This window comes from Hippichthys cyanospilos, chromosome 2 (genome assembly GCF_059441005.1).
Source record: "Hippichthys cyanospilos isolate Australia breed blue-spotted pipefish chromosome 2, RoL_Hcya_1.0, whole genome shotgun sequence".
Taxonomy (NCBI): Eukaryota; Metazoa; Chordata; class Actinopteri; order Syngnathiformes; family Syngnathidae; genus Hippichthys; species Hippichthys cyanospilos.
The window spans coordinates 10,305,965-10,331,635 of record NC_142370.1 but is presented as its reverse complement, the minus strand read 5'-3'; the positions used below and the strand labels follow the sequence as shown (position 1 = coordinate 10,331,635).

General features: G+C 40.2%; 1 protein-coding gene across 1 annotated transcript in view; it reads left to right on the top strand.

Moving 5' to 3' along the window:
* The window catches only part of dock3 (dedicator of cytokinesis 3), a 57,155-nt gene that overhangs the window by 11,231 nt on the left and 20,253 nt on the right, over positions 1 to 25,671 (top strand). Inside the window, exons 3-22 of the mRNA XM_088403581.1 lie at positions 773 to 813; positions 3,018 to 3,073; positions 6,415 to 6,511; positions 10,121 to 10,269; positions 12,581 to 12,665; positions 14,076 to 14,117; positions 14,610 to 14,764; positions 14,865 to 14,946; positions 15,047 to 15,107; positions 15,776 to 15,923; positions 17,907 to 17,995; positions 19,083 to 19,208; positions 20,676 to 20,800; positions 20,927 to 21,089; positions 21,178 to 21,284; positions 22,937 to 23,108; positions 23,185 to 23,282; positions 24,764 to 24,847; positions 24,947 to 25,047; positions 25,125 to 25,206. Of these exons, the coding sequence (XP_088259707.1) occupies positions 773 to 813; positions 3,018 to 3,073; positions 6,415 to 6,511; positions 10,121 to 10,269; positions 12,581 to 12,665; positions 14,076 to 14,117; positions 14,610 to 14,764; positions 14,865 to 14,946; positions 15,047 to 15,107; positions 15,776 to 15,923; positions 17,907 to 17,995; positions 19,083 to 19,208; positions 20,676 to 20,800; positions 20,927 to 21,089; positions 21,178 to 21,284; positions 22,937 to 23,108; positions 23,185 to 23,282; positions 24,764 to 24,847; positions 24,947 to 25,047; positions 25,125 to 25,206 (2,063 nt within the window). The remainder of the gene's footprint in view (positions 1 to 772; positions 814 to 3,017; positions 3,074 to 6,414; positions 6,512 to 10,120; positions 10,270 to 12,580; positions 12,666 to 14,075; positions 14,118 to 14,609; positions 14,765 to 14,864; positions 14,947 to 15,046; positions 15,108 to 15,775; positions 15,924 to 17,906; positions 17,996 to 19,082; positions 19,209 to 20,675; positions 20,801 to 20,926; positions 21,090 to 21,177; positions 21,285 to 22,936; positions 23,109 to 23,184; positions 23,283 to 24,763; positions 24,848 to 24,946; positions 25,048 to 25,124; positions 25,207 to 25,671) is intronic.

Sequence of the window (25,671 nt, the reverse complement as noted above, 5' to 3'; positions counted from 1 at the left end):
TTAGGCTTTCGTAAGAATTCTGTCTTTATTCTCAGAATTCTCACTTTAGTCTGACTGCTAAGCGAGAATGCTGACGTTATTCTTAAAGTTCTATCTTTAAAGTCAAAATTCTGAATGTTATTAATGACTTCAAAGTGAGAATTAGGACTTTATTCTCAGACTGCTGACTTTAAAGGCAGAATTCTTTCTTTTCACTGACTTTAAATAGAGCATTCTGAGAAAAGATTATAAATTCGGCTTTAATATACTGTTTCTCAAATGGGGGGGCTAGTTTCAGGCACGGCTTGGTTCATTTTTTTTCTGTTTTAGACTAAGCTGTAACTGTACAAACGCTGTAAAAATCATTAGCAGTTGTTCAAAGTTGATTAATATTGCTTGATTTCTTTTGTTAGTCTTAAAAAGGATCAAGGTTTAGCTATACTTATACAATTTTATTGATAACAATCTTATTTAAATTCCGTGATAAGTGCAACAACTTAGCTGTCCGTTGTGCCCCCTTATCTTAACTCAACAGTTAATACGATTGTGGCAGCTCCAACATTGTAACATGTAAAGATTGGCATAAGTGGACGCGTCGATTTCTTGATACCTCTGTCGAAATTGTGCACGGGACGTTTTTCTGAGCTTTTAACTCCTTTCCTTATTGAGATAAGTGATTGTTTTGATTTTTCTGAGTCTCTGCTTGTAAAGCAGGTGTCTACACCACTGTGGGTTAATTACACACTAAAAACACAATTGTTTTTAACCGTTTTGATTTGATTTGGTCCTTTAGGTTGGTACAGGGGCTTTTCGACCAAGAAGCCTTCAATGAAGGTAACTGTTTGTTTTTTTAATTCAATCAACAGATGGTGCAGTTAGTGTTCTATAGATATAGTCTTTATATAGCGTATGTTAGTCATTCCGTATTTTAAAGCTAAACTATGAAGGACAAATGCAGTTTGATCCATCGTTTTTTTGCAGAAACTTTTGCGCTGTGCCCTAGCTTTAATCAAAAGCAAATCCATGAGACCGGGAACTCAATTCCGCCACCATATTTCCCTATAGGAGCTCCTTTTTATGGAACATCTTTATTAAAGGTGAGAAGTAGGAAGAAGCGAGGAAGTCGCCCTCACCACGGACTGAAATCAATATACTGCAGTGCAGAAAATGCTCCACACATGTGACTGTTTTCTCCAGATGGAAAATGGATGGACGGAATTTTCTTCCATTAGGAATGTCATGCTGCAGAGTAGTCAGGCGCTGCTTTTAACGTGCCGAGGTATTACGGGATGCGAAAGAGCTTGTTTAGAAGAAAGCACAGGCACTGTCCATTTTCCCGCAAAATTGCGGCGTGTAGGTGTTAGCGACTGCATGCTGTCCTTGTCCATTCCCATCAGCTATTTACAGTTTCTCCGAACCCTCCATTTTGTTGTGCGCTCCGCTGCCCACGCTGCCTCGCCCGCGTACTCTCCGAGCGCTAGCAGACTTAATTTCACTCCTTGTGGCTAATTGTCCACATCTGGCAGATTGGAAAGAATAACTGCACATGTGACATCTGGCACCGTCTTTTACCGTCGGAGGGCCTCTGCAGAATTCATTCCTTCTCCGTTTGAAAATGATGGCAGCCTTTTGGCGGGTTTACAAAGTAGTTATTATGTACTGTACTTTGTGAACAGTTTTCTGCGATGTATAACTGCTACAAGGCATGGCAAGAAAGCCCAATGCATCTACTGCTCTGGTGTCTTCTGCTTTTGGAATTGTTTAATTACCTATTAAATTTGTAATTACAGGGCAATGGATGATTAAAAAGTCTTTAGATTGGGCCCTTACTTGTCATTTCTTCACTTTCCTATATGAAGATTTATGTGTAGGGCTGCAGCCATTGAATATTTTGGTATTCCAATTTACCACTGAAAATTCTTGTCGGTATTACAATTAAAATACACATATACTTCTGCTTCATTTTTGAATAATTATGAAAACATATAACACATTTCCACATAATACATTTAAGCTTTTTTATCTTTTATCAACAATTTATTTCTGCTTAATTTAATCTGCGCTGCGGCAGGCTAATTGCTCTCTAGAATAATGAGTGAGATTTTACACGCATGTTTTACCCAGTTTTTTTTTTTTTTTTAATAAAGAGACGTCAGTAGCGATTTTGGCGGCTAAAACAGCACATTTTAGTAAGCTTTCTTTGCTAAAAAGTGCTCAGTAGGAGCAACAACTGTCAGTTGAGTCCTTCACATCTGTAAAACTACCTTAGAAAAGTGAGCCGACGACTCTCGCCAGCCTACATGGAGCAGTTGAGTGTGGCTCTCCGCTAACTCTGCTAGCAGTAGTGCTGTTAGCTGCTGACCGCTAACGTTGGGGCCACCGCTCATTGCTGTCCACAGGCATCTTATAAAATATGTCAGCCATATTAAGTTTTCTTAAAGTATTTTTAATGAGTAATTAGCAATTAAACCCGATTTCAGGACAACCTAGTGTTGTTGGCATCTATGACGAGTCAAGTCAGACATTATGCTGTGACACACTACAAGGATCTGCTTCAAAATAAAAGTGTGTTCCCGTGGTTAGCTTGACTTCTTCCAGACAGTGTAAACAAATTGAGTGCCCGAGGCAGAAACAAAATGACTAACAATTTTTGAGGTACTTGAGTTGCTCGAGCAGTCGTTTCAACCCTTCTTCTGTTTTCAAGTTTGGTGTTAAAATATGCTAGGTATTTTAAGCCGTAAACTAACCATCACGTTTAAAATTTGTCACTCCATTGTTATTTCATATTTATTACAGTACTGGGTTTTACGTGTGCCCCTTTTGGTGCATTTTGACAAGTTAAATGTCTTTAAAAGCATCTTCAAGCAGTCTTGTAAGACCTAACGAGATCTTTCTTTTCAAATCCAGTATTTCATCTTTATATTGTGCAGCTAACGTTTTAGTCTCGTAACCAACACTACAGTCAAACCTGCACTCTAGTCAATCAATAACCTAATTTTGTCTCCGTGTCTAACGCCCCTGTACATGTCTGTCCACAGGGTATCTTCCCAGTAAGCTACGTTCACTTGAAGAAATCCACAGTGACCAACAGAGGGTAAGCTGGATGACAGCAAGATTTTACACACACATGCTGCACATGGTTCAAAACTAATTGGGATTTTGTTTAGGTTCATGAACCCAGAGCTGACCTGAGCTCTGCTTGCATTCGATAATAGTGGAATCTGCCCAAAAATATCTTATTAAACCAACGAGAGTATGGGAATTCTCCACTGCTAAACAAGGAGGCGCACAGCTGCTGGTATACAAGTAATGATCAGAGCCGGCTGAACCAATGTGGCACCCAAGCCTTTATTTTCGAATGTAATTTGGCACCTACTGTAGATGGCAGTGCAGTATTGTGTTATTGTGTGAATTTGAAAGAAGATAAAAACAAGAGGTGGCTTTGTCATTTTTGTGAATGAGCTTAAATAGCAAATCTTCAATTCTGGTTTTTGTGGCGACTGAAAGCAGCAGCTTTAAGTTCATTTTAGAGCATTCAGAGAAATCATTATAATGAATTTTAAGATAATACGTTTGTTAGCTTGGGAAAAAACACTTATAAAAATATTTTTGGCATTGTCCTGGAACATTAGTCCATTCAAACTGTTCTGTACAGACTCTTTCGGGTACTAGGACTACAAATTGAGAGCCACTGCACTGTGGAACTCTGGAGCAGCCTGAACTTGTAGAACTTAGCAGGACTTCACCCTCCAGCCGAGTTTCCTCATGTTTGCGCTCAGACAATTAAAAACTTTGAAATCAACGCCATTTTACTTTCTCACTCCGGGAGTTGCAATCTGGGAACTCCGTTTTTGCTCTCTTGTCAAGTTAATGATGTGACGCATCTATTGCCTTTTCCCAAAGTGTTCCCTGCACTGACGATCACTTGGATTCCTGGGGCGAGCGGCTTCCGCCTTGTCATGACAATTGATACGCCGGCAAGCTCCTTACATTTTGGGTTTGCTAATTGTGGCAGGGGAGCGCAGTTTAGGTTGAAACTCTGATTTCTCTTCCTTGTGTTGGCTTTGTTCTCCATGCGTTTGAGCCTGATTTACTCCCGAATTCCAAAAAAAAACCCCAACATATATTAGGCTTTTGAAAAACTCTAAATGAGGGATTTCAAACTGAACATAAATGTAAAAACTGGCTCCCTGGAGGATACATTCCACTTGTTTTGGTGCAAATAATTACAACTAGATTTAAAAGTAGAGGAAAAACATACTTTAAAAAATTGTACTTTTTTAAATTCATATGTATTAAAGATTACATTATTTTAGTTATTACGGATACGTTACACTCGGTGATTTATGCGGACTGCGTTAAAATAACTAATTTTCCTGCATGAATTTATTCAGGGAGTTTTATTAAATGATTGGAATGTTGATTTTTTTTTAATTGAATATAAATGGATATCATAAATAACAATTTATATGACCCAAGGAAATTGCGATAAGTGTTTACTGAATTTCGAAACAAATAACTTATCGGAATCAGCTATTTTTGTTGTTTTGCATACGCCCCGAATGCTTTGAGGTCCGAACTGGGACGAGCGGAGTGTGATAAATCAGACTTCCCACGTTCCTTAAATGCAGCATAAACTTGCAAATGACATAACACTGATGAAATAACACTGATTTCTGTCAGTCTATAGAAGTGCAAAGAATCTACTCAAGTCTGGTTTTCAAGATAGGATGACAAAATGGAGACATAAAAGTGTCTTTTTTTTTTTTACATTTATTACATTTTGAATTTTAAGGAAAGTGCCTTTTTCCTCTAAAAGTGTGTGGACCTCAACTGCTAATCGATTCTATATTTTGATTCATTGACTTACCAACTACAAGAATAGACCACTGAATCCTTGTTATTTGATTTCATTTTGTAAACCTAAGTGACTTGATGGACCATTTGTTGTAATTAAATAAAATATGAACGTAATTTCACCCCCGTGGCTTTTCTCGATGTATGTGAGCTTTTATAGATGATTAGAAAGGCGATTGTTTAGTTAGTCATGCTCAATGCATCGATGGACATTTTTTTCTTTCTGAATTATAAATGTCCAACTACAGTACATTTGAATGTACCAAGTAGTTTGCTGTAAATGTCACCGCAGGGGACTCCTCCTGTATCAATGACAGCGTACTGGACCAGTTTTTGGTATTTTTAAACAAGCGATCAGTGGTTTTACTAATGGCAGCCTAATGATGTTGGTAAACATGATGTAATGGTAATGGGCGGAGGCGTGAGGACACGTCAAACTAAGCGCCTTGTCATTACAGCACAGTAAAGCTAGCTGGTAAAAAACCACTGCTGTGAAGGCCAACTTCAAAATAAAAGAGAGCTACGGCTACTGCGTTGACATCCTTGTATTATTTGATGTCTTTATTTTGAAGTTTGAACTTTTGCAGCACGCCGTTGGTGTGAGATGTGATGTTTGTTGATATGTTGAAGTTCATGGTAGCTGAGGTTGTTACGGCAATATTTTTAATAAAAGAAGTCCCAAGACTGACCTAACATCTGAGTCCATCCTTGTTCACATGCGGGAATATTACTAAAACAGAAAGGATGATGTAAAGGTTATGATGTCTGCAGCTGATTCAATTAAGAGTGGCAAAGTATTGAGCTGTGCATCGGTTAGAGAAGACGGAATAGTATTCCATTTGATTCGTTCATTAATTGTGGTCTTTTGGCATATACACATTTTCATAAACTTGGTGAAACATGTATGGTGCGCAGCTTCGGGTATTTGTGGCAAACTGAACTCGAGTTACGGCACGAGGAAAAGGAAAAACTACTGCTTCGAACGCATTCAAGTTACATTGGCGCAGTGTTCCTTGACTGCTCACAATGTGGGAAATCTGAAACTCACCTAAACGAACCTGTAACAAATTGAAAACATATGGATACAAACGCAAGAAAATAGGAAGAATTTAAAAAGATGAGATATATTCTGCTTGACTATTTAGAATTTATTATTTATTATAGAAGTTTTTATATTGTCTCCAAACTGTTGGTGCGTCCAATACATAGTAACATAAAAATACCAGCATTTGGCCCTAAAATTAAAGGTGTGTCTTATACACAGATACGTCCTATATTTGGGTAGTTATGGTGTTTATTTTTTACGAAATTGATTTTGCAGCATTGTACATATCAATCCTGAATCATAGTAAATGAAATCTTGACTCTTAAAACCCCAGCCAAAATTGCCATCGCCATTTCTTTTGATACCCCGAGCAAGTGAAACAGAACACAGTTGCAAGGAGTCTGCGTTAATTTGATGAGACAATTATCTGCATCCCGGCAGCTTGACCTTTTGTGTTTCATCCTAAATCACCCTCGTTTATAAATGTGTTTTCTGGTGTTGCGCCATTGCGTTCACGCTACTGTTTGTGTCAGGCTGTGTGAGACGGTGGTGCCCCTGGAAGACCCCATCATCACCGAGACCACCTCGACACTGCAGGAGTGGGGTGTCTTGTGGAAGCAGCTCTACGTGGTGAGTAGCTCTCCTGTAGAGCACACAAATAGGGCAACAAATCCCTAAGGCCCGCACGCGCGCACACACACACACAGACACACACACACGTAAAAAACAAGCCAACTAAACACGCTAAACGAGCCTTCGTGTGTAGGGGGATAAAGACCTCGTTTGGCAAATCTGGCCGCATCAAAATGTAAGGCGTGATTGCGGCGAAAACCTCTCTCGGGAAATCTGTATTGCTTGGCAACAAATAGTCTTGTTTTCATGTGTTTTTCTTTATATTACGCACGGCGGTGACGTAGGTTATTTTTTTACAGTCGCTTGAAGGCCCAGCCGGTTCATTTGTGCCCGCTGTAGTGGACATTTGTTTTGGTCTATGTCTTTGGAATCCTTCAAGTTACCTTACTAAGTCCCAGTGTACTCAATAGAGGGCATTGCGGCCTTTCCTGTGATGTGTTGTGATGCCTTTCCTATGTGTTTGGGTGGGATACAACTCACTTTGCTATCTCGCTGAGAGAAAATGGACACAACAGTTCACACAACAAAATGGCTGGGTCTCAATTTTTGTGTGAGTTTCATTTTTGGTGCCTCAACTTACGGTTATTTTAAACTAAAATAAGTTAATTTTTATCTTTTTTTTCAAACAACTACTTCAAATTGAATCTAGAACATACATAAACGTCAGAAAAAGATTATTCAGATTAGGGCTCAGTGATATGGCTTTTTTTTTTGTATTTCATTTTTGTATTCATTCTGGATGATTATTCTTAGACCCTTTGATTGCCGCAACAAGCAATTAGTATTTGAATTTAAAATGATATAAATTAAGATTATATTTCCTGTTGACTGACCCCCGCTTTTTTGCGTAATAGATGCCAGGCTGGCTTGTGTATAGTAACGATGCACATATCAATGACACCTAGTGAAATGGAGGAAACAAATGCTCTGTCACTCATTATAATTATTAAAATTAAACATCCGCTGAATCACGAATCTGTATTTTTGTACCTGTATCGACCTAAAACAAATTCCATGTCAGTCGGGCCCTACTATTTACAAATAAACAACTGAAATTCCGAACATGTGGACAATTTGAAATGAAATAGAAGTAAAGCAAATTTTGTTGCGTACAAAGTAGTCACATGCGCCCTTCTATGAGAGCACCAGTTAAGAGGTTAGCGGCAGCATTGTTTTGAACCAACTAGAGACTCTTGATGGAGAACTTTCCGACTCCTAAATAAATTGCAATACAGCCAAGATGTAATGTGGGGCGTCTGTCACAGATAAAGAAAATCGCAAAAATCCTAATTGTGTGTAGCAGGCCTTAGCACTAATCGCCAGAGCGGCCGTGAGGTTGTTGCCTTTTCTCAAATTATTTGGAAGCAAAACGGCTTTCGCTTTCATTTACATCCTCCGGAGGGGTTTAGTGGAATAGGCTTTTCCAAACACGCTTTTCCCCACGCGCTCGATTCAACACATACTACTCAGACAACTCAGATCCAGCCTTAAAGTACAGTACACCTCTTTCAGAGCCATCGTTGACTGCTGCCCTACTTCTTCAAACACTATCTATGTGGGAGCAGATATGGGTGCTGGACACAGATAATGGCCCACAGACCTGTCACGGCCGATTTCATGCTATGTCATTCAGACCTTGATTGATTTTGGCCTGCTTCACTTACTTCCTGTATCATCTTCACTCGCTGAGCAAACGTGATTACCGGAAACTTAAAGCCTCCTTAATTCAGCTCTGGGGCAGGCTTTAGGCTCAGTGGGTAGATACGTTGCTGGAGCACAACTGCAGTGACGTCATTTCCCGTGATGCCGTAGATTCAGCGGCGCTCGCTGTGTGATATGATGGCGGCCATGCTGCCACACTTGTTGAGGAGATAGTAACAGGGTGCAAGTTGATCTGATTGTTGCTGGTGTGAATCTACTGAATTAGCTTCAGCACTGTGCTAAAGATAATGTTCGGCAACGTGCCTAATAAGCCCCCACACGTTTATTGCGCATAAATCCATACTATTATCTCATATCCTTAAATACGTATCATGACATTTGACGATGGGATCATTCAGCACACCTGTCATTCAAAACGAAGCAAATTTAAATTTTAAGAAGCAATGATTAGGAGAGCAATGCAAGGATATTTGCATATTTCAGCCAATTGCATGGCGCACAGAGACGAACAAACATACACACTCTCAGTCACACCAAAGGACAATTTAGAGTGTCCAATATACCTGCCATGCATGTTTTTGGAGTGTGGGAGGAAGTTGGACTACCCAGAAAAAAAACAGACAAACAAAGCAAATGCTGTTTTATTATTTTTTAAATAATTAATTTCATTCTGTATTTGATTTCTTCTAAAAACGGGATTGGTCTAAAATAATTCGTATCTAGTGTTTATCCCTCATTACATGACAAAAACCGGGGTCCGTCCATTGTGCTTTTTTTTTGGGCTGCTCTGCATATTCATCACACGATACAACATGACATAATGACATAACTACGCAGACCGGCACAACTAGGATTAGTTTTTTCCTCAAATCTTTCAACCCTACAACACAAAATACTCAATGGAGAATTTTGAATTTGAGAGAGGAGATTTTGATACGCAAGTGCTGACTGCAGCGTCAAACCTTCACCAACGGACGGGTGACAACACTTTAAAACAGTCATCATATTCCTATTCAAGTTCCTATTGAATAGGAAATTCACGGCTTATGTGCTGTGCAAATACCAGAAGACGTGAGGGCGGGCGATTCAGATCACAGATTGGGAATTGTATGAGGTAATGATAAATTTGCTTTGTAAAAGACTTTTCAGCCTTCGCCCCCTGACATTTAAGGATAACTTTAAGAAGATGTGCAAAAAAAAAAAAAAAGTATCCAACATGCTCAATGGTCAATTTTAGCGAACTCAAAAATAATGGTTTATTTAATATTGAAGAAGCAAGTACACGTTGATTTTATTGTATTCACAGTCACATAGTCACGGTTAGTGTGGAACCCTGCAGGGGAATTGTGGCTTTGCTTAATCTTTGCATTTATATAAACAAACCAAAGCAGTTCTGCGGCTGTATCAGATCATTAGGGACAAGAAAGCCTGTCTGTATTTTTTTGCATTGTCCTTGGTCTGCAAGAAATCACCACCAGGAGGAGGTCAATGCAGGAGAAATATTTGTGTTGAACCCTCCTGGCTGTAATCTCAGTGGGAACTCATGGCAAGCGCGTAAATGTGGCGCCTTTCTACCTTCGGGGTTCTCAAACCACTTGAACTCTTTCTTCACATGATTTTGATGATGAGGATGAATGCTGCCACGGAAGGAAATGAATCAGATAATTTAATAGATTCATGATGAAGAGTCAGTGTTTGTCATATGACATGAGGTCTTACTTGGTCAGATCTTGTGAAAATCCTCCATGAAGTCTTGCAGACCATGTAATCTCTTCGTGCCAATTTATTGAAGGGAATTTTCAACAGTTCAAAATATGTCCATGTTAGCCTAAGCCATTTCAGATTTATGATAGAAAAAAATTCTAGAAAAAGAAATGTTTGAATGTGATGGGTTCTCCATGAAGTATTCTAGCCGATTTTTTGTTTGTGTGGCTGTTTTCACAGAAACATAAGGTGGATCTGTTCCATAAGCTGCGGCATGTGATGAATGAGCTCATCGACTTGCGCCGGCAGCTCATCCAGGGTCACCTCGCTCAGGACCAGACCCGTGAGATCAAGCGCCACATCACCGTTCGCCTTGACTGGGGCAATGAGTGAGTCTCTCCTTTACTTCGTACGGCATTATCACATGTCTTAAATCAACATATTAACCATTTATTCATCCCGTAAGACAGCGGTTCTCAACCCTTTGGTCAATGATGTACCCCACTGTGATTTTTTTTTTTTTTTTTTCAGCCAAGTACCCCCGAAGCAGTTTGAGTCACTTTTGGATGACAAAATGACTTTAAAGCAGAGTGCTGTGCCATTCATGTCTGATTTGTTATACTTTGGAGTGGTATCTCTAAGTGCAATCTATTTAGAAATTCCAAGGGACAGAGCATGTAACATTTTCTGTTTTATTTCTGACTCATCCGCAGGAAATGGTCTCACTAATGATAATGCGCATCCAAATACAACTTCATAAAATAATAGCATTCAATGTTTTCCAAGGAGCCTCTAAACAATACTTAACAATAGGTTTAGTCATAGTCCAATTGTAGGAGCGGTACACTCTTAAATGAAGGGAAAGGTAATTGGAAAATGAAGCAACATATTGCTACATTTTTATAGTAGCTCCTTTGCAAAATGTTGCATCCTTTATTTTAGTCATTTTATTTCATGAATGCGCATTGTCATCGTTGATGTAATTTTCAGAAATAAAATAGATGATGTTACACCGTGGCGGCTCTTGGCCGACAACCAGTTCAGGGTGTCATCGGTTTATGGCGTGCAATCTATATTTTATGACGTACGCAATCTGTACTTTTTCATATTTCGGCACGCGTAACGCAGCATAAATGAGTTTATTATTGTAATTATATAGTTCATCTTCAAACTGACCGAGCAAGTTACACTCACACACAGTCGTCATCATGCATTTAGACTGATTTAGCACTTTGCTTACTGTCCAAACACGTTTTCAAGTTGCGTTCGTTGATGAGCGTGTGTCAAGCAGATTCAAGTCAGTGCACTTCTCCCTGGAGAAACCGCAAGGCCCGATTCTCTTTGCTGCCATTTCTCAAATCCAACTCAGCAGCGACAGGCATCCGTAAGGCAGATCAAGACATCTTGATCGAGGCGGAGAATGAGTCGGAAATGCCGACGTTAAGATTTGTCACGTCTTAAAATAGACACTTTGAGCTGCATCTTTGGATTGGGAAAGATAAAGGCTGCAATAAAAGGAGCTAACTGTGGCTGTTGAGGTCAGTGCACTGCAGGGTACACTTAGCATGAGAACTGGCGTGATCTCATTTCATGGTCAACGTGTCGCAGCTGTTCTTTGAGGCTGTGCATTATGTCCAAGAAAAGGTTTGTGTCCGTCAACAAGGCTGAAGTGCACGCGGAGCCGCACGGAGTGAATTTAACTCATTCACTGCCATCGACGGCTATAGACGTCCGGGATTAAGTTTCATTGTGCAGGCAGTGATTAAGTTCTTCTTACAGTATTTGTACTTCTGCTTCAGGGGAGAGTGCACTTATTTAGCCATTTTCAGCAGTAAAAACTTAATATTTTGTCGAAGTGATGGCGGCTTGGTGGCGCAGTGAATAGCACGTTTGCCTCACAGTTCAAAGGTCCCGGTTGAAATCCACTTGGCTCCGGCCTTCCTGTGTGGAGTTTGCATGTTCTCCCTGTGCCCGCGGCTTCCTTCCACTCCCCAAAAACATGCGTGTCAGGTGAATTGGACATACTAAATTGTTCTTAGGTGTGATTGGGCGTGTAATTGGTCATTTGTCTCTGTGTGCCCTGCGATTGGCTGGCAACCAGTTAAGGGTGTCCCCCGCCTACTGCCCGAAGCCAGCTGAGATAGGCGCCCGCAAGCCTGCGACCCCTGTGGGGATAAGCGGCTATAGAAAATGGATGGATGGATTATTATTGATGTACACACTTTGCCACTTGCTGTTGTTGAAAGTGAGTGGAAAAATGTATGTACATGAAAAGTAATTTAGTTATCAAATTAACTACAAATGGTAGTAAATTAATTAGTTACTTTTTAAAGGTAAAATATTACAATTTTTTTGTGCTGACAATGGCTACAATGTACACTATGTACACTATTAAGCGGGTGTCTAGGACAAGAACCGAGGTATTCAAATTACTTGAGCCCTAATTTGTACTTCAGATTAAGTATACATTGTGAGTACTTTTGCCATCGTTGTTCTTTTGTAGTAAAATACAGTACTGTACTTTCACCACAGTCTTAACAGTTCTTGCATTGAACTCATTCAATGCCCATGACGCCTATAGACGTCAAAGGTTCATTTTTGACTGGGCTGCCAGTGAATGGGTTGAAGACTTTTTGTTGCAATTCCTCATCGTTGTCATTGTGACATTGGCTAAAAGCTCAATCATTTCTCTCTCACCAGGCACCTGGGCATCGACCTTGTGCCCAGGAAAGAGTTTGAAATGGTGGACCCAGACCAGATCAGCATATCCGAGCTTTACAAACTGGTATGTTTGCCCTCAATTATTCTCGAACCGGTGCATTCTACTCAAACCCACCCCATGAATTAATAAACGTAATAAATTAAATATGTGAATTAGTGGCCTCTAAATTATAAACTATGCCGCGTGCCTGCAGAATGCATAGACCGTAGCGCATCTGCAGCAATCTAAGCTTCCCGCATACTTGGAGCTTTGTTTATGTGTATCGAGCCAGATTTTACTGTATGTTGTCGTGGGATGCGTAAGCGAATGCACCAATTACCAAAGGGTCCAGAAGAAGGTGACTCACGAGACGCAGCGCATTCATCTGTTGGAGCAGCCTCCCGTGACCTGTCCTGTGTGCTCGTTCTACCGCCATATTGAGTGTGTCCTTGCGCTTGCTGCCACGTGACTCGGGCAAGCCAGCAATGCGGACGTAATGTCAAGTGACGGGTCGGGGCAAAATAGGAGGGCTCAACCCTGCCGAAAAAGCACATACAGTGATTGTGATTTCACCCCCTCCTTAATTTCATGATTTTACGTAGAATTGGGCTGCCATTGTGGAGTTAACATTTCGGAGTGGCGGTCTTGTTTGTGCAAGTCCATTTCCAAATACGTTCAACTATACTTTTAATACGTTCTAACGCGTTTTAAAAAAGATTCCAATCTATTTTGTGTGCAAACATACTTGCAAATCTATTTGAACATTCTTGTAAGCTGACTTCTAAAAAGAGCAATTTTTCCTCATAATGATTATGCTCGGCAACACTGTGGCATTATGGGGAAAATGCTGCTTTTAATATTTAGCCATTTTAATACGTTTGGTCATACTTGCAAGTGGACACATTTCCAAATACGTTCTTATGTACTTGGTGTCTACTTGATAATATTTTTCTCTGGAGAGGGACCTGATGTAGACAACACTTTGCCATGTGTGATGTCATCCAGTGACAAACTACCCTTAACCTTAACCCTGGTGTACAAAGTATTAGACGTACTGATGAATAATATAGTTTCTTTCTTTCAAACTAATTTTAAACTTTGTGTTCGAAGAAAGTTTTCCCTTCGTCCTTGTAAAAAAAAGAAAAAAAAAATCTTAATGAGTGCGCCAGCTTGTTTTTGGCAGCGCTGAAAGCTTTGGCACCTTTTCAGGTAGTGGAGGAGAGGCGCTCTTTTGGGCTGCGGTGATGCGTGTGGGCGAGCGCAGCTTTGTCCTTTTCCTTCCCCCGCGCGCGCCGCCGCTTCTTTTAGCGCTCGGCACTGGCCGTCCGTAGGTGAAATGTTGTCCCATTTCAAGTTTAAACAAAGGCACGCATGAGCAGGTGCCTGTCTGAAGCTGTGCTGAGGTAAAGGAGTTCAAAGCTATTGTGGGAGGAGACAACAATGGATTGAATGATCTTTCGGTAACCTTCTATCTTTCTTTAATTTTTTTCTTAGCATGTATCCAGCAGACACTGTGGTCAGCAAAGCACAAACCAGGTACAACTCAACCTTTTTTTGCATTTGCATTCGTCTCGAAATAGACCAATGGGTGTGTGTGTGTGTGTGTGTGTGTGTGTGTGTTTAGGGCCTATAAGTGACTTTTGTAGCCGATAATCCTTTTATGATATCATTTTATGTATAGTGGAATTCTTCTTTCATTTGAAGCCGATTGAGCACTGTAGTGATTGGGTGGCGGTGTTTCCACACTTACAACACAGCTGTTACCTACATGCAAATGTAACTGGAGAGAAGAAGTCAATCTTTCAATTAAAGCATCCATATTTACAGACATAGAACACAATATTGTGTTGGCCTAGAAACGAGAGTGAAAATGCAAAATATACCTCTAAAGGTTTCCTTTTCCAATAATGCATGGCCCTAAAGAATTCATTCATATCCCACATATGCAATAATACTCCAGTTTTAAATGAACATTAGACAGTTTTAACTTGATCTTTTGTCCCCTCCCTTTCTGCCTTTGGTTGCCAGGCTGACAACGTGAGGCCCCGCCATGGCGACAGTTGCCGTGTCCCGGTGTCTCACCACCTCTTCATCAATCTGAAGAGCTTCACGTACAACAGCATCAGCGAGGATGCTGACGTCTTCTTCTCTCTGTATGACACTCGAGAGGCCAAACAGATCAGGTATGTGTACACAGCTCGCACGTGACCAGCTGAGAGCAACTGTTTGTGTAATGGATGCGCAGCAGTAAACAGAATGGTTTTTTGTTTTTTTTTTAAACAGTGAAAAGTTTATGGTGAAACTCAACAAAAATGGTGGACCAAAGAATCCGGAGAAGGTTGATCGTCTTTGTGCTCTCTTCACGGTAACTTCCTCACATTCCCACTTCAATTCAAGAAGTTTAGGAAGGAAATACCATGAATGCATTTCTTTTTTTACTGTGAATTTTCCATGTTGTTTTGCAGGACCTAAGCAGTAAAGATTTGAAGAGAGACCTTTACATTGTTGCGCATGTCATGAGAACTGGTACGGTATTCCAAATAATCCAATTTTAGTTGTGATCACCATTTTGGCTGTTATGATGAAATGACCCTGGCCCTCTATGATACTGTACAGTATATCCTCCGGAGAGCCAATGCCCACTAAAGTGGATACAAATGAAAATAGGCTGGGCCTCAGAAGGTTGAATTTACGAGTACAGGCCAATAGGAGGGGAACAATACAAAATTAAACTGACTATTACATATATATATATATATATATATATATATATATATATATATATGTATATATATATATATATATATATATGTATATATATATATATATATATATATGTATATATATATATATATATATATATATATATATATATATATATATATATGTATATATATATATATATATATATATATATATATATATATATATATATATGGATGTATAATATGTACTTTTTTATTTACATAATAAATACATGTAATTGAATTACCTTACCTTACCTTAATTGTTGTTTGTTGAAAAGTGGTGAAGTAAAAATCCATATGCTTTCCTTTACATGATGAAGAATTGTAAATAATCGTGATTACAGTGTCGATCAAAATAATCGTGATCACCATTTGTGAACCATTTTGGCCATGATTGGCTGCCTGGAAATATGTTTCCGTAGAGTTCTTTTTGCTGCCTGTGTCCAGGCCGCATGCTGCTGAACGACTCGAAGAAAGGCCCACCTCATGTGATGTACCGACGACCGTACGGCTGTGCCGTTCTCGCCATGAGTGACGTTTTTCACACCATAACTGATCTCAAAGAGGAGAAGGACTTTGTTCTCAAAGTTTACACGTGAGTATTATAGCTGAACGCACACACACGTATGGATTTCAGAGAACAGTGCATCTCTTACCTGTTTTAGTGATGTATCCACTCTGAAAGATTTTTCTGGTTAAATACCCCCAAACAAGCACAAGGTCATTTTGGTTAAGTTAAAAAAAGGCTTTAAAAGAGTGCAGTAAAAACATTGCCTGAATTATTAAACTCTGGAACTACATTAGTATGGCAGTCTCTAAAGAACTAGTTGCACATATAATGTAGGGATGTTCAATGTCTCAACAATCAAAACCATTTTTATTTCATTGTTGTGCCTAGACACTGCATTTTAAAGATATTTTAAAATATTGCATCCCATGGAGTGCTTTCAGGTACCCCCGGGGGAATACCTAGCCACATTTGAGAACTCCTGTCATAGAATGTTGAATTGGGTAAATTTTATTGTAAAGTGTCCTGATTGGTCTTGACTATTCATTCGACAGTCCAAAAAAAAAAAGAAACTTCATCTTCTTCATCCAAAATTATAGATGTTTAATAACCCTTTTTTCTTGGACTGATACAAGTACAAGTACTTCATTCAAGTAGTCAGAAATACCGATACCGGGTCCTGACACTACTGGTACTTTTATAATTTCTAAAAAATAAAAACAAAGTGACAAATAATTTAATTGAAATACCTGTCTATCACAACATATTATTTCCCATTTAGATTCCATGAAATTAAAGGCAATTTTCTATGATTGTTCTATATTTCTAGATATACACTTTACGCAAATTGGGGCATCTGTTGTACATGTATGCCTTTAGATTCTGGCCAAAAAAATGGCCAAACAGGGCTGATCCTAGCATTGGCCACTATCACAAGTAGCAATGCCTTCAAATGAGATCGGTTATCGGCCTGATACTGCTTCCCTATCCTAATATCTGATATTAGCACTAATATACAAACAGTCCATTCCAAACTCTGCTCCTGCTGTGTGCACATTCTCATGTATGAGATAAATATATGTTGCACAAATGTGTGGTATTTTCTTCGTATTCAATGACGGATAAGCAGCTCGAGAAAATGGATGGATGGACTTTTGTTCTTTGTATTTTTAGCGTTATTGTATTTATTATACAAAAAAAAAAAAGCTGATAGAGATCGGTGTTGGACGGTAATCTATTCTGCAGTATCGTATCAGAAGTGAAAATGTTCTATTGGGACACGCCAAATGAATATTTCCTCTTTATTGCTACAGTACATCTGCACAATTGTGTACTGTGCAGATCTTAGTCTTTTTCTGCAATTATCTTCAAACATGCATACAGTACTGTATTTACACCGGAAATTCTAATGTGCTTGACAGGATGATTAATATTCAAAAGTCCTCCTCGATCAGAGGGAAGGCCGAATACGGCGAAGCACTTCATAGAGAAGACCGCTGAACAAAGCTAAAGTGCCGATCAACATGAGAAACACAGCTCAGCGTTTTTCACAACTTGCCAATTGGGACAAAATATTTCTGCTTTTGGGCCAGAGGTCACTTAGACACACCGTATCAGTCACATGGATGCCTTTTAGGGGATTTGGAATGAAATCAAGATTTTGGGAACAAAAGAAGTGTTTTAGTGGAGTGTTTCTGCTAAGGCAAGGAGTGGTTGTTTTTAAAAAACGAGCCGTGATTCAGTTCTGTGCTGCCTCCAAACTGTCGGCTCCTATAAGGCTCCAGTCTATGCGTTTGCCCCTTCCTTTCCCTTCCCAGGGGCCTCCGGGCCCACAGTAATGAAAAGGACTGGTTGAGAGCTGGCTGTCAGTTTTGTTTAGCGTGCTGAGCTCTGGGGCCGACGTGCTGCTTGATAGCAACTCCCCCGTGCTGCTACCTTTTCTCCAGGAGGAAATCAGCTTTAGGGACACATGCTGTTGGTGCAGTCCCCATGCGCGCGATTCCTCCTCGACCATCTGTTCCGCTAATGGCTTTGCTGCCAACTGCCCCACTCGCCTGTTTTTCTCTCCAGATGTAACAACGAGAACGAGTGGTACCAGGTCCACGAAAACATCATCCGCAAGTCCAACACAAAATACTCCGCTCCCAGCACCAATTATGGTAAACGGATTTCATGTTGGCCTTGTGACTATGCAGCGCCTACAGAGGAGATGTCATCACCACGCTTTACCATCATGTGCTTAAATGTTCGCCGTGTTATTTTTTTCACCACTGTATGAGTCATTTATATTTCCCTTTTGTCACAAAATCAACCAGTTAAAACAATGACATTAGGAATCTACCGATACCAGGGATATTTGATACTTTTTCGAAACGAGTCCCACTCTTGAGTAGTCACTGATACCAAGTCTTGATACCACTAATAATTTTGATGCACAAATTCCCCCCCCCCCCGAAAGCCTGACAATGTAAATTTGAAGAAATACCATCCAAAGAGCTAGCATTTTCGTTTATGTCCAATGCTGCGTCCATTTTGTCTAAGCAAGACAGCAAAGTGAATTTCATCCCTTCCAAGTACATGGATCATCATTGGAGAGGAAATGATATCCTCTACTGAACACACTAAGACTTACTTGGGTATTTCAAAGGAGTCAAAAGATATAGAACATAAACACACGTCCACTATAGTGGACACAAAAGAATAGGCTGGGTCTCGGGATGATATAGCATTTTTCTTCAAATTTCATAAAAATAACGTCAATTTTCTATTCCTCCAATGGCTAATTTGCAGTTCTCGAACATAAATTGCTCAAAGTGAGCGCCCACAGGTATGTAGATAAGATCCTCTTTTGGTTATAGATGAACTTTTGTTTATGTCATTTATAGAATATTTCCGTCAGACGGTTCGCATGTCACGCTGACAATGCTGATTGCTAATTAAGCTGCAGCAAATAGATAAGCTCATCACCGCCCTCCATGGCTAAGTCGTCTCTTCCATTCACTCAAATCTGTCAGCATTTGTGGGCACTGCCAACATTTTCCCTCCCTTTGCCTTATTGCGAGATATTTCTCTGCCCGCTTGCTCTCATCTCATGTGTCTTTCCACCCTTCTGTCTGTCATCTCCTCCCCCACGCTCTGACTAATGTCCTTTAAATAACCCTCTGTCCTCCCTTCTCTGCCCCCCTTATCTGATATCTCTCCGCTTCCCTCCTTCCACTTCCTTCTCACAACCCACTTTGCTCTCAGGCCTCATCATTTCTCTGCAGCTGTTGAGGGGCGAGCTGGAGCAGATCCGACGGGAGAACCAGGCGGTGTTCAACCGAGCCCTGGCGCTCACCCGCAAACTGGGTTTTCCAGATGTTATCATGCCAGGTAGGAGTCAAAGAGCGGCGGGCATATCGAGCGGGCCGAACACCAGAAGAGGAGGGCGGGGGAAGGTCGATCGGCTCACACGGGATGCTGATGATAGAGGAGAGGGATGTGGAAAGGATGAGGAAGCAGCAGGAAGCGCAGTGGGCGAAAGGAAACAGGAGAGGAGCGCGCAGCACGATGTCACAATGTTGACAAAATCTTAGGACGCACCTTTTAGACAATTATTGAACCAATCAACACCATTTCGGCTAATCGGCCGTGCACGGACCTTTTTCTGTTCTGCCATGAGCACAAAGAACATGCCCAGCCCGGGTGACTGAAAAAATACACTATACAGTATATATTTGCATTTACAGCACCAATCAAAAATTTGGAATCATCTTTCGCTCCAAATGCACTCATACACATTAAGAGCTCTAAAGGTATTTTGAAAATGCAATCTGTGAAGTTGACCTCGAAAATACCACGGTTAAAAGCTGCCATCTTGTTAAAAACAAAAAAGTCTTTTCTGAAGAATGTAAAATATGAAGTAAGTGGTTTGAAAAACATGGTTAATTTGAGCGTATTTTTTCCTTTGTGCTTCTGCTTAGTCTGAATAATTCAATACGTAAGCTTATAAAATCTGCGAAAACCTATGTGTCAAGACAACACAATACTTGGTGACAATACTTGCCAGCAGGGGGCCAAGACATGACATGGCATCATTGTCATCGAGCTGGCTACCATTTTCTTGGTCAGAGTCTGATGAACATGAGTTAGTTATGCCATTTTCCAGTCGATACTAAAGAAAGGGCCCTCAATCCATCAGTATCATCACTCAAAAAAATCCCCATGCCCGAGATGAAAAAATACTTTTTTTTAAGTTACCTTTTATTTACTGTTGTTGCTTGCTGTCACTAATTTGTATCATACCTAAATGCATAAGTATTTGATGCGCTATGTTAAAATTATGTTAATTATGTGTAAAATATGCAAAAATGCCCAGTCTTTCATATTTTCTGATGAGCTGATCATTTGAATATGGTGTGTGGGGAGGACAGAAACCTTAAAAACATGTCGGCCCTCGAGAACCGGGTTTGGATGTGCCTGGACTACTAAGCCCTGAGACAACTTCTGAGACAACTAAATATACGGAGTCTTAGGAACGTTTTCATATTAGAACATCAAGGATACATCCTGGAACCATTTTTCCTTCTGAGCACCAGTGGTAAACTGTAATGCACAATGTAGGAAACAAAATGGAAGACATAGAATTTGAAAGTTTTTCCAAACTTTTGACCAGTACTGACAACTAAGATTTTTTTTATTTTAATGTTGTTCAGATTTACAGGATATTTGCAAAACAAACAACCACGTTTAAATTTAAATTAGGTCTTCTTTGCACTTTGGAGACCTGGGTTGCACTGGAGACTGTAATGTCCCGTCAGCCCATTCAGTCATTTTTTCTCTGGGTTTCAATTTTCACAGGTGACATTCGCAATGACTTGTACTTGACACTGGAACGAGGCGAGTTCGAGCGGGGCGGCAAGAGTGTCCAGAAGAACATCGAAGTGACGCTCTATGTTCTCTACGCCGATGGGGACACTCTCAAAGTACGACGCTGGTTTAAAAGTGATATATTCCGCAGATTTCCATTGCAGCAGTCAGGACGAGTACACTAGTTCTGCCTCTGCATCCGCTCATGACGCGCTGCCGTGTGCCGCCTCCTTTCTTCGCAGGACTGCATCAGTTTGGGCACCGGAGAACCCAACATGACAGAATATCGCTCTTTTGTCCTCTACCACAACAACAGCCCTCGCTGGAGCGAGATGGTCAAGCTTCCCATTCCCATTGATCGTTTCCGAGGCTCCCACCTACGCTTCGAATTCCGACACTGCTCCAGTGAGTCAGCCTCTGCGGGCCGGCGAACGCCGTCGCCCGTTTTACGGATCTCATTATGAACGTGTCGCTGGCGTCTATTTCATTGCAGCCAAAGACAAAGGGGAGAAAAAACTCTTTGGCTTTGCTTTCACCCCCCTCATGAGAGAGGATGGGACCACGCTATCGGACGAGAGCCACGAGCTTTACGTCTACAAGGTGAGATCGGCAGTCGCAAGAAATGGTCCCAGACGTTTACGTCTAATTTTATTTGTCCTGTTTTGCCAGTGTTGAAATTTAAGTAAGATGTCATAAATCGGTATTAAAGCTCTCCAGCGAACGAGTCCAAGATCAAACCGGCTCTGCATTGACAGCACTTTTTGGTCTTTTTTTTTTTTTTTTTTTTTAAAGTTTTCCCATCAATGTTAAAACTGGAGCATTGGTAACCAGTCAATCATTGGCATATATGGACACACAATCAAACGCACTTATACTTAGTGCAAATTTGATTCAGATTTGTGCATGTTGCACCAAATCACAAAATAAGTCTTCTTAGGGCTCATGGAGCAATCTAAATCATATTGCTGTCTCATTAACCCCTTGACGCTCAAATTAACTTTAAAAGAGCAAAGAAAACATGTTCTCGTGTCAGGTATGGTGATTCTTTTCAGGAGTTTCAACTCTACAGTATTCTATAATAAAACACTAGTGTAAAAACACATGTTTTCTTTCGTTTACTTCCAATGAGTTTGACTGTGGGGAATCAGCACGTCACTTCAAAAACAATTGTGGTCAACTGTCATAAATTAGCTTCAAACAGAATAAGTCAATTATTCCTTCCAATGCCTTCTCATGTTACCGAAACAAATACACAAATGCTCAGTCCGAAAATGGCTGAACGGAGCTCCAAAAAAGGATGCGGTGTCGCATCCTGTCACGGGTGTGCGTGGCGGGTAGGAGTGCTGGCGTGGTTGCGGAGGTGGGGAACCCAAAAGCAGGGAGGCATCGATGCAGGGCCTTCATGAAATCCATATTTATTGACTTAACGAACGGGAACAAAAGCGGGAAAAACGGGACGGCAAAAACTAAGGGCGCAGGCAGGCTGGCAAAACAGAAAACAAACACTACGGGCAGGCTGGCAGGAAAACACGGAGCGGATGGACGAGACGGGACTACAAGACGACAGTATGAAAATGCGACAATGAGACAGTAGAGTAGACCATAGGTGTCGAACTCCAGTCCTCGAGGGCCGGCATCCTGCACACCTTTCCCCAACACACCTGATTCAAATAATTAGCTCATTTGCAAGCTCTGCAGGAGCTTCAAAATGATCCCAATCATTTGAATCAGGTGTTTTTGAGGGAAAAGGTTTGAAAACATATAGGATATCGGCCCTTGAGGACTGGAGTTCGACACCTGTGCAGTAGACAATATGACAATGATCCGACACGGGCTGTAACGAAAACTAGGTTTGAATACATTCACACTCTAATCAGACAAACGCACGGCAGCTGGGCAGGGACAATAGGCAAGGGGAGCGGATTGGAGGACTCGAGGGGCAGGTAACGCAGACAGGTGGACTAAATCAAAACCAATGCAGGGAGACACAAGTGGAGCAGGAGCAGGAACCATACATGAAAACAGAAAGGAACAAAACCCCTCAAAATAAACCCACAACCCACAATCCAACAAACCGTGACACATCCAACCAGAAAACAGAGAAACAAATTCTTGCAAACGTTTCTAGGTTTGTGTTGCTGATATGTTAACTGGGAGTGGAGGAACACAGATGTGTTTTTTTTTTTTGAGCAGAAGGTCGTAGATACCATAACAATCAGTGTCCGTCTGTCCTTTCTGTGTGTCTGCTGCAGTGTGATGAAAGCGCCACCTTCAGTAACCAGGGCTTGTACCTCAGCCTGCCCTGCTGCAAGGAGGACTTCAACAGTTGCCCCAACCTGCCGGCTAATTTGCCTTTCCAGAGGAGCCCAAAGGAAACCTTTTGGGTTTCCACCATACTTTGCTCCACCAAACTCACACAGAATGGTAACCAATAGAATTTACTGTCTGAGCCAGTGTTTTGGAAGTTGTCGAGTTTCAATTGGTTTTGTCCTGCCTTTAGTGGACCTATTGGCTCTTCTGAATTGGAAAACCCACCCAGACAGAGTTCTGGACATCCTTGGTCGACTGCGTCAGATCAGCGGAGAGGAGATTGTCAAGGTCAGCGCTGTCCGAGATATTCATTACCAACTAAAGTCATCAGCAATTTGGCCCATGTAAAGGCGCGGAGTTTATTAATTGGCTTTGACACACATTTTCTCATCTCAGATATTAACCTTCAGCAGCTGCTGACATTTCATCTTATTTGGGCAATATTAAAAGTATGACTTCACTAATTGTATGTCTCGAGATTAAGTGAGGAACGAATTAGACAGTTGACTAATTGGCCTCGGCTGCATTTTTTTTTCTTTTTTTTTTTGTCAAAGCACGAGCCCTATTGATAATGCGCAAGATGTGACAAAAGATATTTGAGGTGAAAGTCAGGTCAAAGCTTAATTGTCAACTGACCTTCTTTAATGGCGTCATCTCCTATAACCAATCAACGACCTTACAATTATATTAGACGATGCAGTCAAAGGCCTTTTAGTGTTGTACAATCATTTGTCATTACTCGGACAGTTTTAGTCGCTATGCTGATTGTCTTGCCTTGATATATAACGAAATCAAGATCCACTGCCAATAGCAGAATGCCTTGTAAGCAGGGGCGGAGCTCCATGTTTTATTTTGTTTTTGTTGCCATTTTTAGTTTTTACCTGCCAGTTATTTTTATGATATATATATATATATATATATATATATATATATATATATATATATATATATATATATATATATATATATATAGGCTATAAAATAAGTTTTGGTGACAGGTCAAATCACACTTTTAATTTCCTTCTTTCAAAAATAATTTCTAGGTGGTGCCTTTTGAAGTTTAGTATACAGTATATTGTTGACAATAAATTCAATTTTAAGACAGGAAGTCATGCTGCTTGTTGCTGTTACGAGTGCAGCTCAAAATAGTGGAGACAAATTCCTCGTGTGTACTTTCGTATTCGACCAGTAAAGATGATTCTGATTCTGATGGAAAATTGAGGCACACAAATATTTGGAGTGCAGCAGTATTCTCTAATTGGTGATAATAGTTGGATTTTTGTGTATGCTTGTAATTAGGTTTGTCCTTTACAACCTTTTCACTTCCGGTACGACAACTAGCTCAGAGAACTGTCTTTTACCGATATCAGAACAATACTATCAACAGGAGGGACACCATGTAGTTTTTTATTTATTGTATGAAATATTGAATGATTCCTAATAAGGAAAGGTTACAAAAATTCAACCTCACACATGACAATGTTCTACAAATGAATAAAATAAGGACAAAATGAACTCAAGGATCATTAGAAATAACGTTAACATAGTCAATAAAAACGCTTAGCAGAGATTTGGGATGTAGACCGTTATTTCCTTTTGGGGTTCGATATATATTTCGATATATATCCAATTAAAACACCCAAAGTGTTAACGCTGTTCTGTCACCAATAAATAATGGATTTCCAATTCATTCCATTTGTAATTTGTTGCTTCCACCAATTTCCATGAATTTATTAAGTGAAAAGTTGATCTTTTTTTTATTCCTACAGTTCCTTCGAGACGTCCTGGACACACTCTTTTGTCTATTAGATGACAACACTGATAAATATGGACCTCTGGTGTTCCAGTCTCTGGTATGACAATGATAGCAACACAAGTATTACGATTTTAAAGACGTTTATGTTTTCCATAAGGTAAGGAACTAATCGAAGATTCTCTCATTTGCATTTTAGGTATTTATCATTAACTTGCTCAGGGACAGCCGCTTCTACCACTTCCGTCCCGTAATGGACTCTTACATCCAGAATCATTTTGCTGGAGCTTTGGCATACAAGTACAGAAATGTTTGCCTCTTCCATTTTTGCTCATCAGAACAAAGTTGACAATATGATTCTAACAATGTGCTTGCAGGGAGCTTATTCGATGTCTGAAGTGGTACATGGATCGCTCGGCCGAGGTCGTCCGACAAGACCACATTCAGGAAGCCATGAGGGTAATGATAATGGAATGAAAATGCGTTCTTCCACGTCAAGTCTCACACCCTTCCCAATTTGCCGGGTTTTTTTTTTTGGTCATATGAAAGAATCCGAGGTTTGAGCGTCCGAGCTCAAAATGTTTTCATGTTATGACTCTTGTGTACAGTGCACAAAGGGTTAAATGCATGTAATTTGTCCCATCATATTAGTTTACACATGGAATAGAGTTTTTTTTTTATCTTTAATATCCTTTTTTTTAATCAAATTTAAATTATGTGGGTTTAAGCAGAAACCAAAAAAGGATTCTCCTACAACACGGGTGTCCAAAAAGTAATTTATATTAAAAAATATTCTTAATCTATTAACGGAAGCCTTTTGGTTTTATTAATCATATTCTATATATTACCAGTTATCTGCACAGTATTTGTGTATGTGTGTTTGAATGTTGCTTGATGTCATGTCATCTATGGTTCAAAATTTAC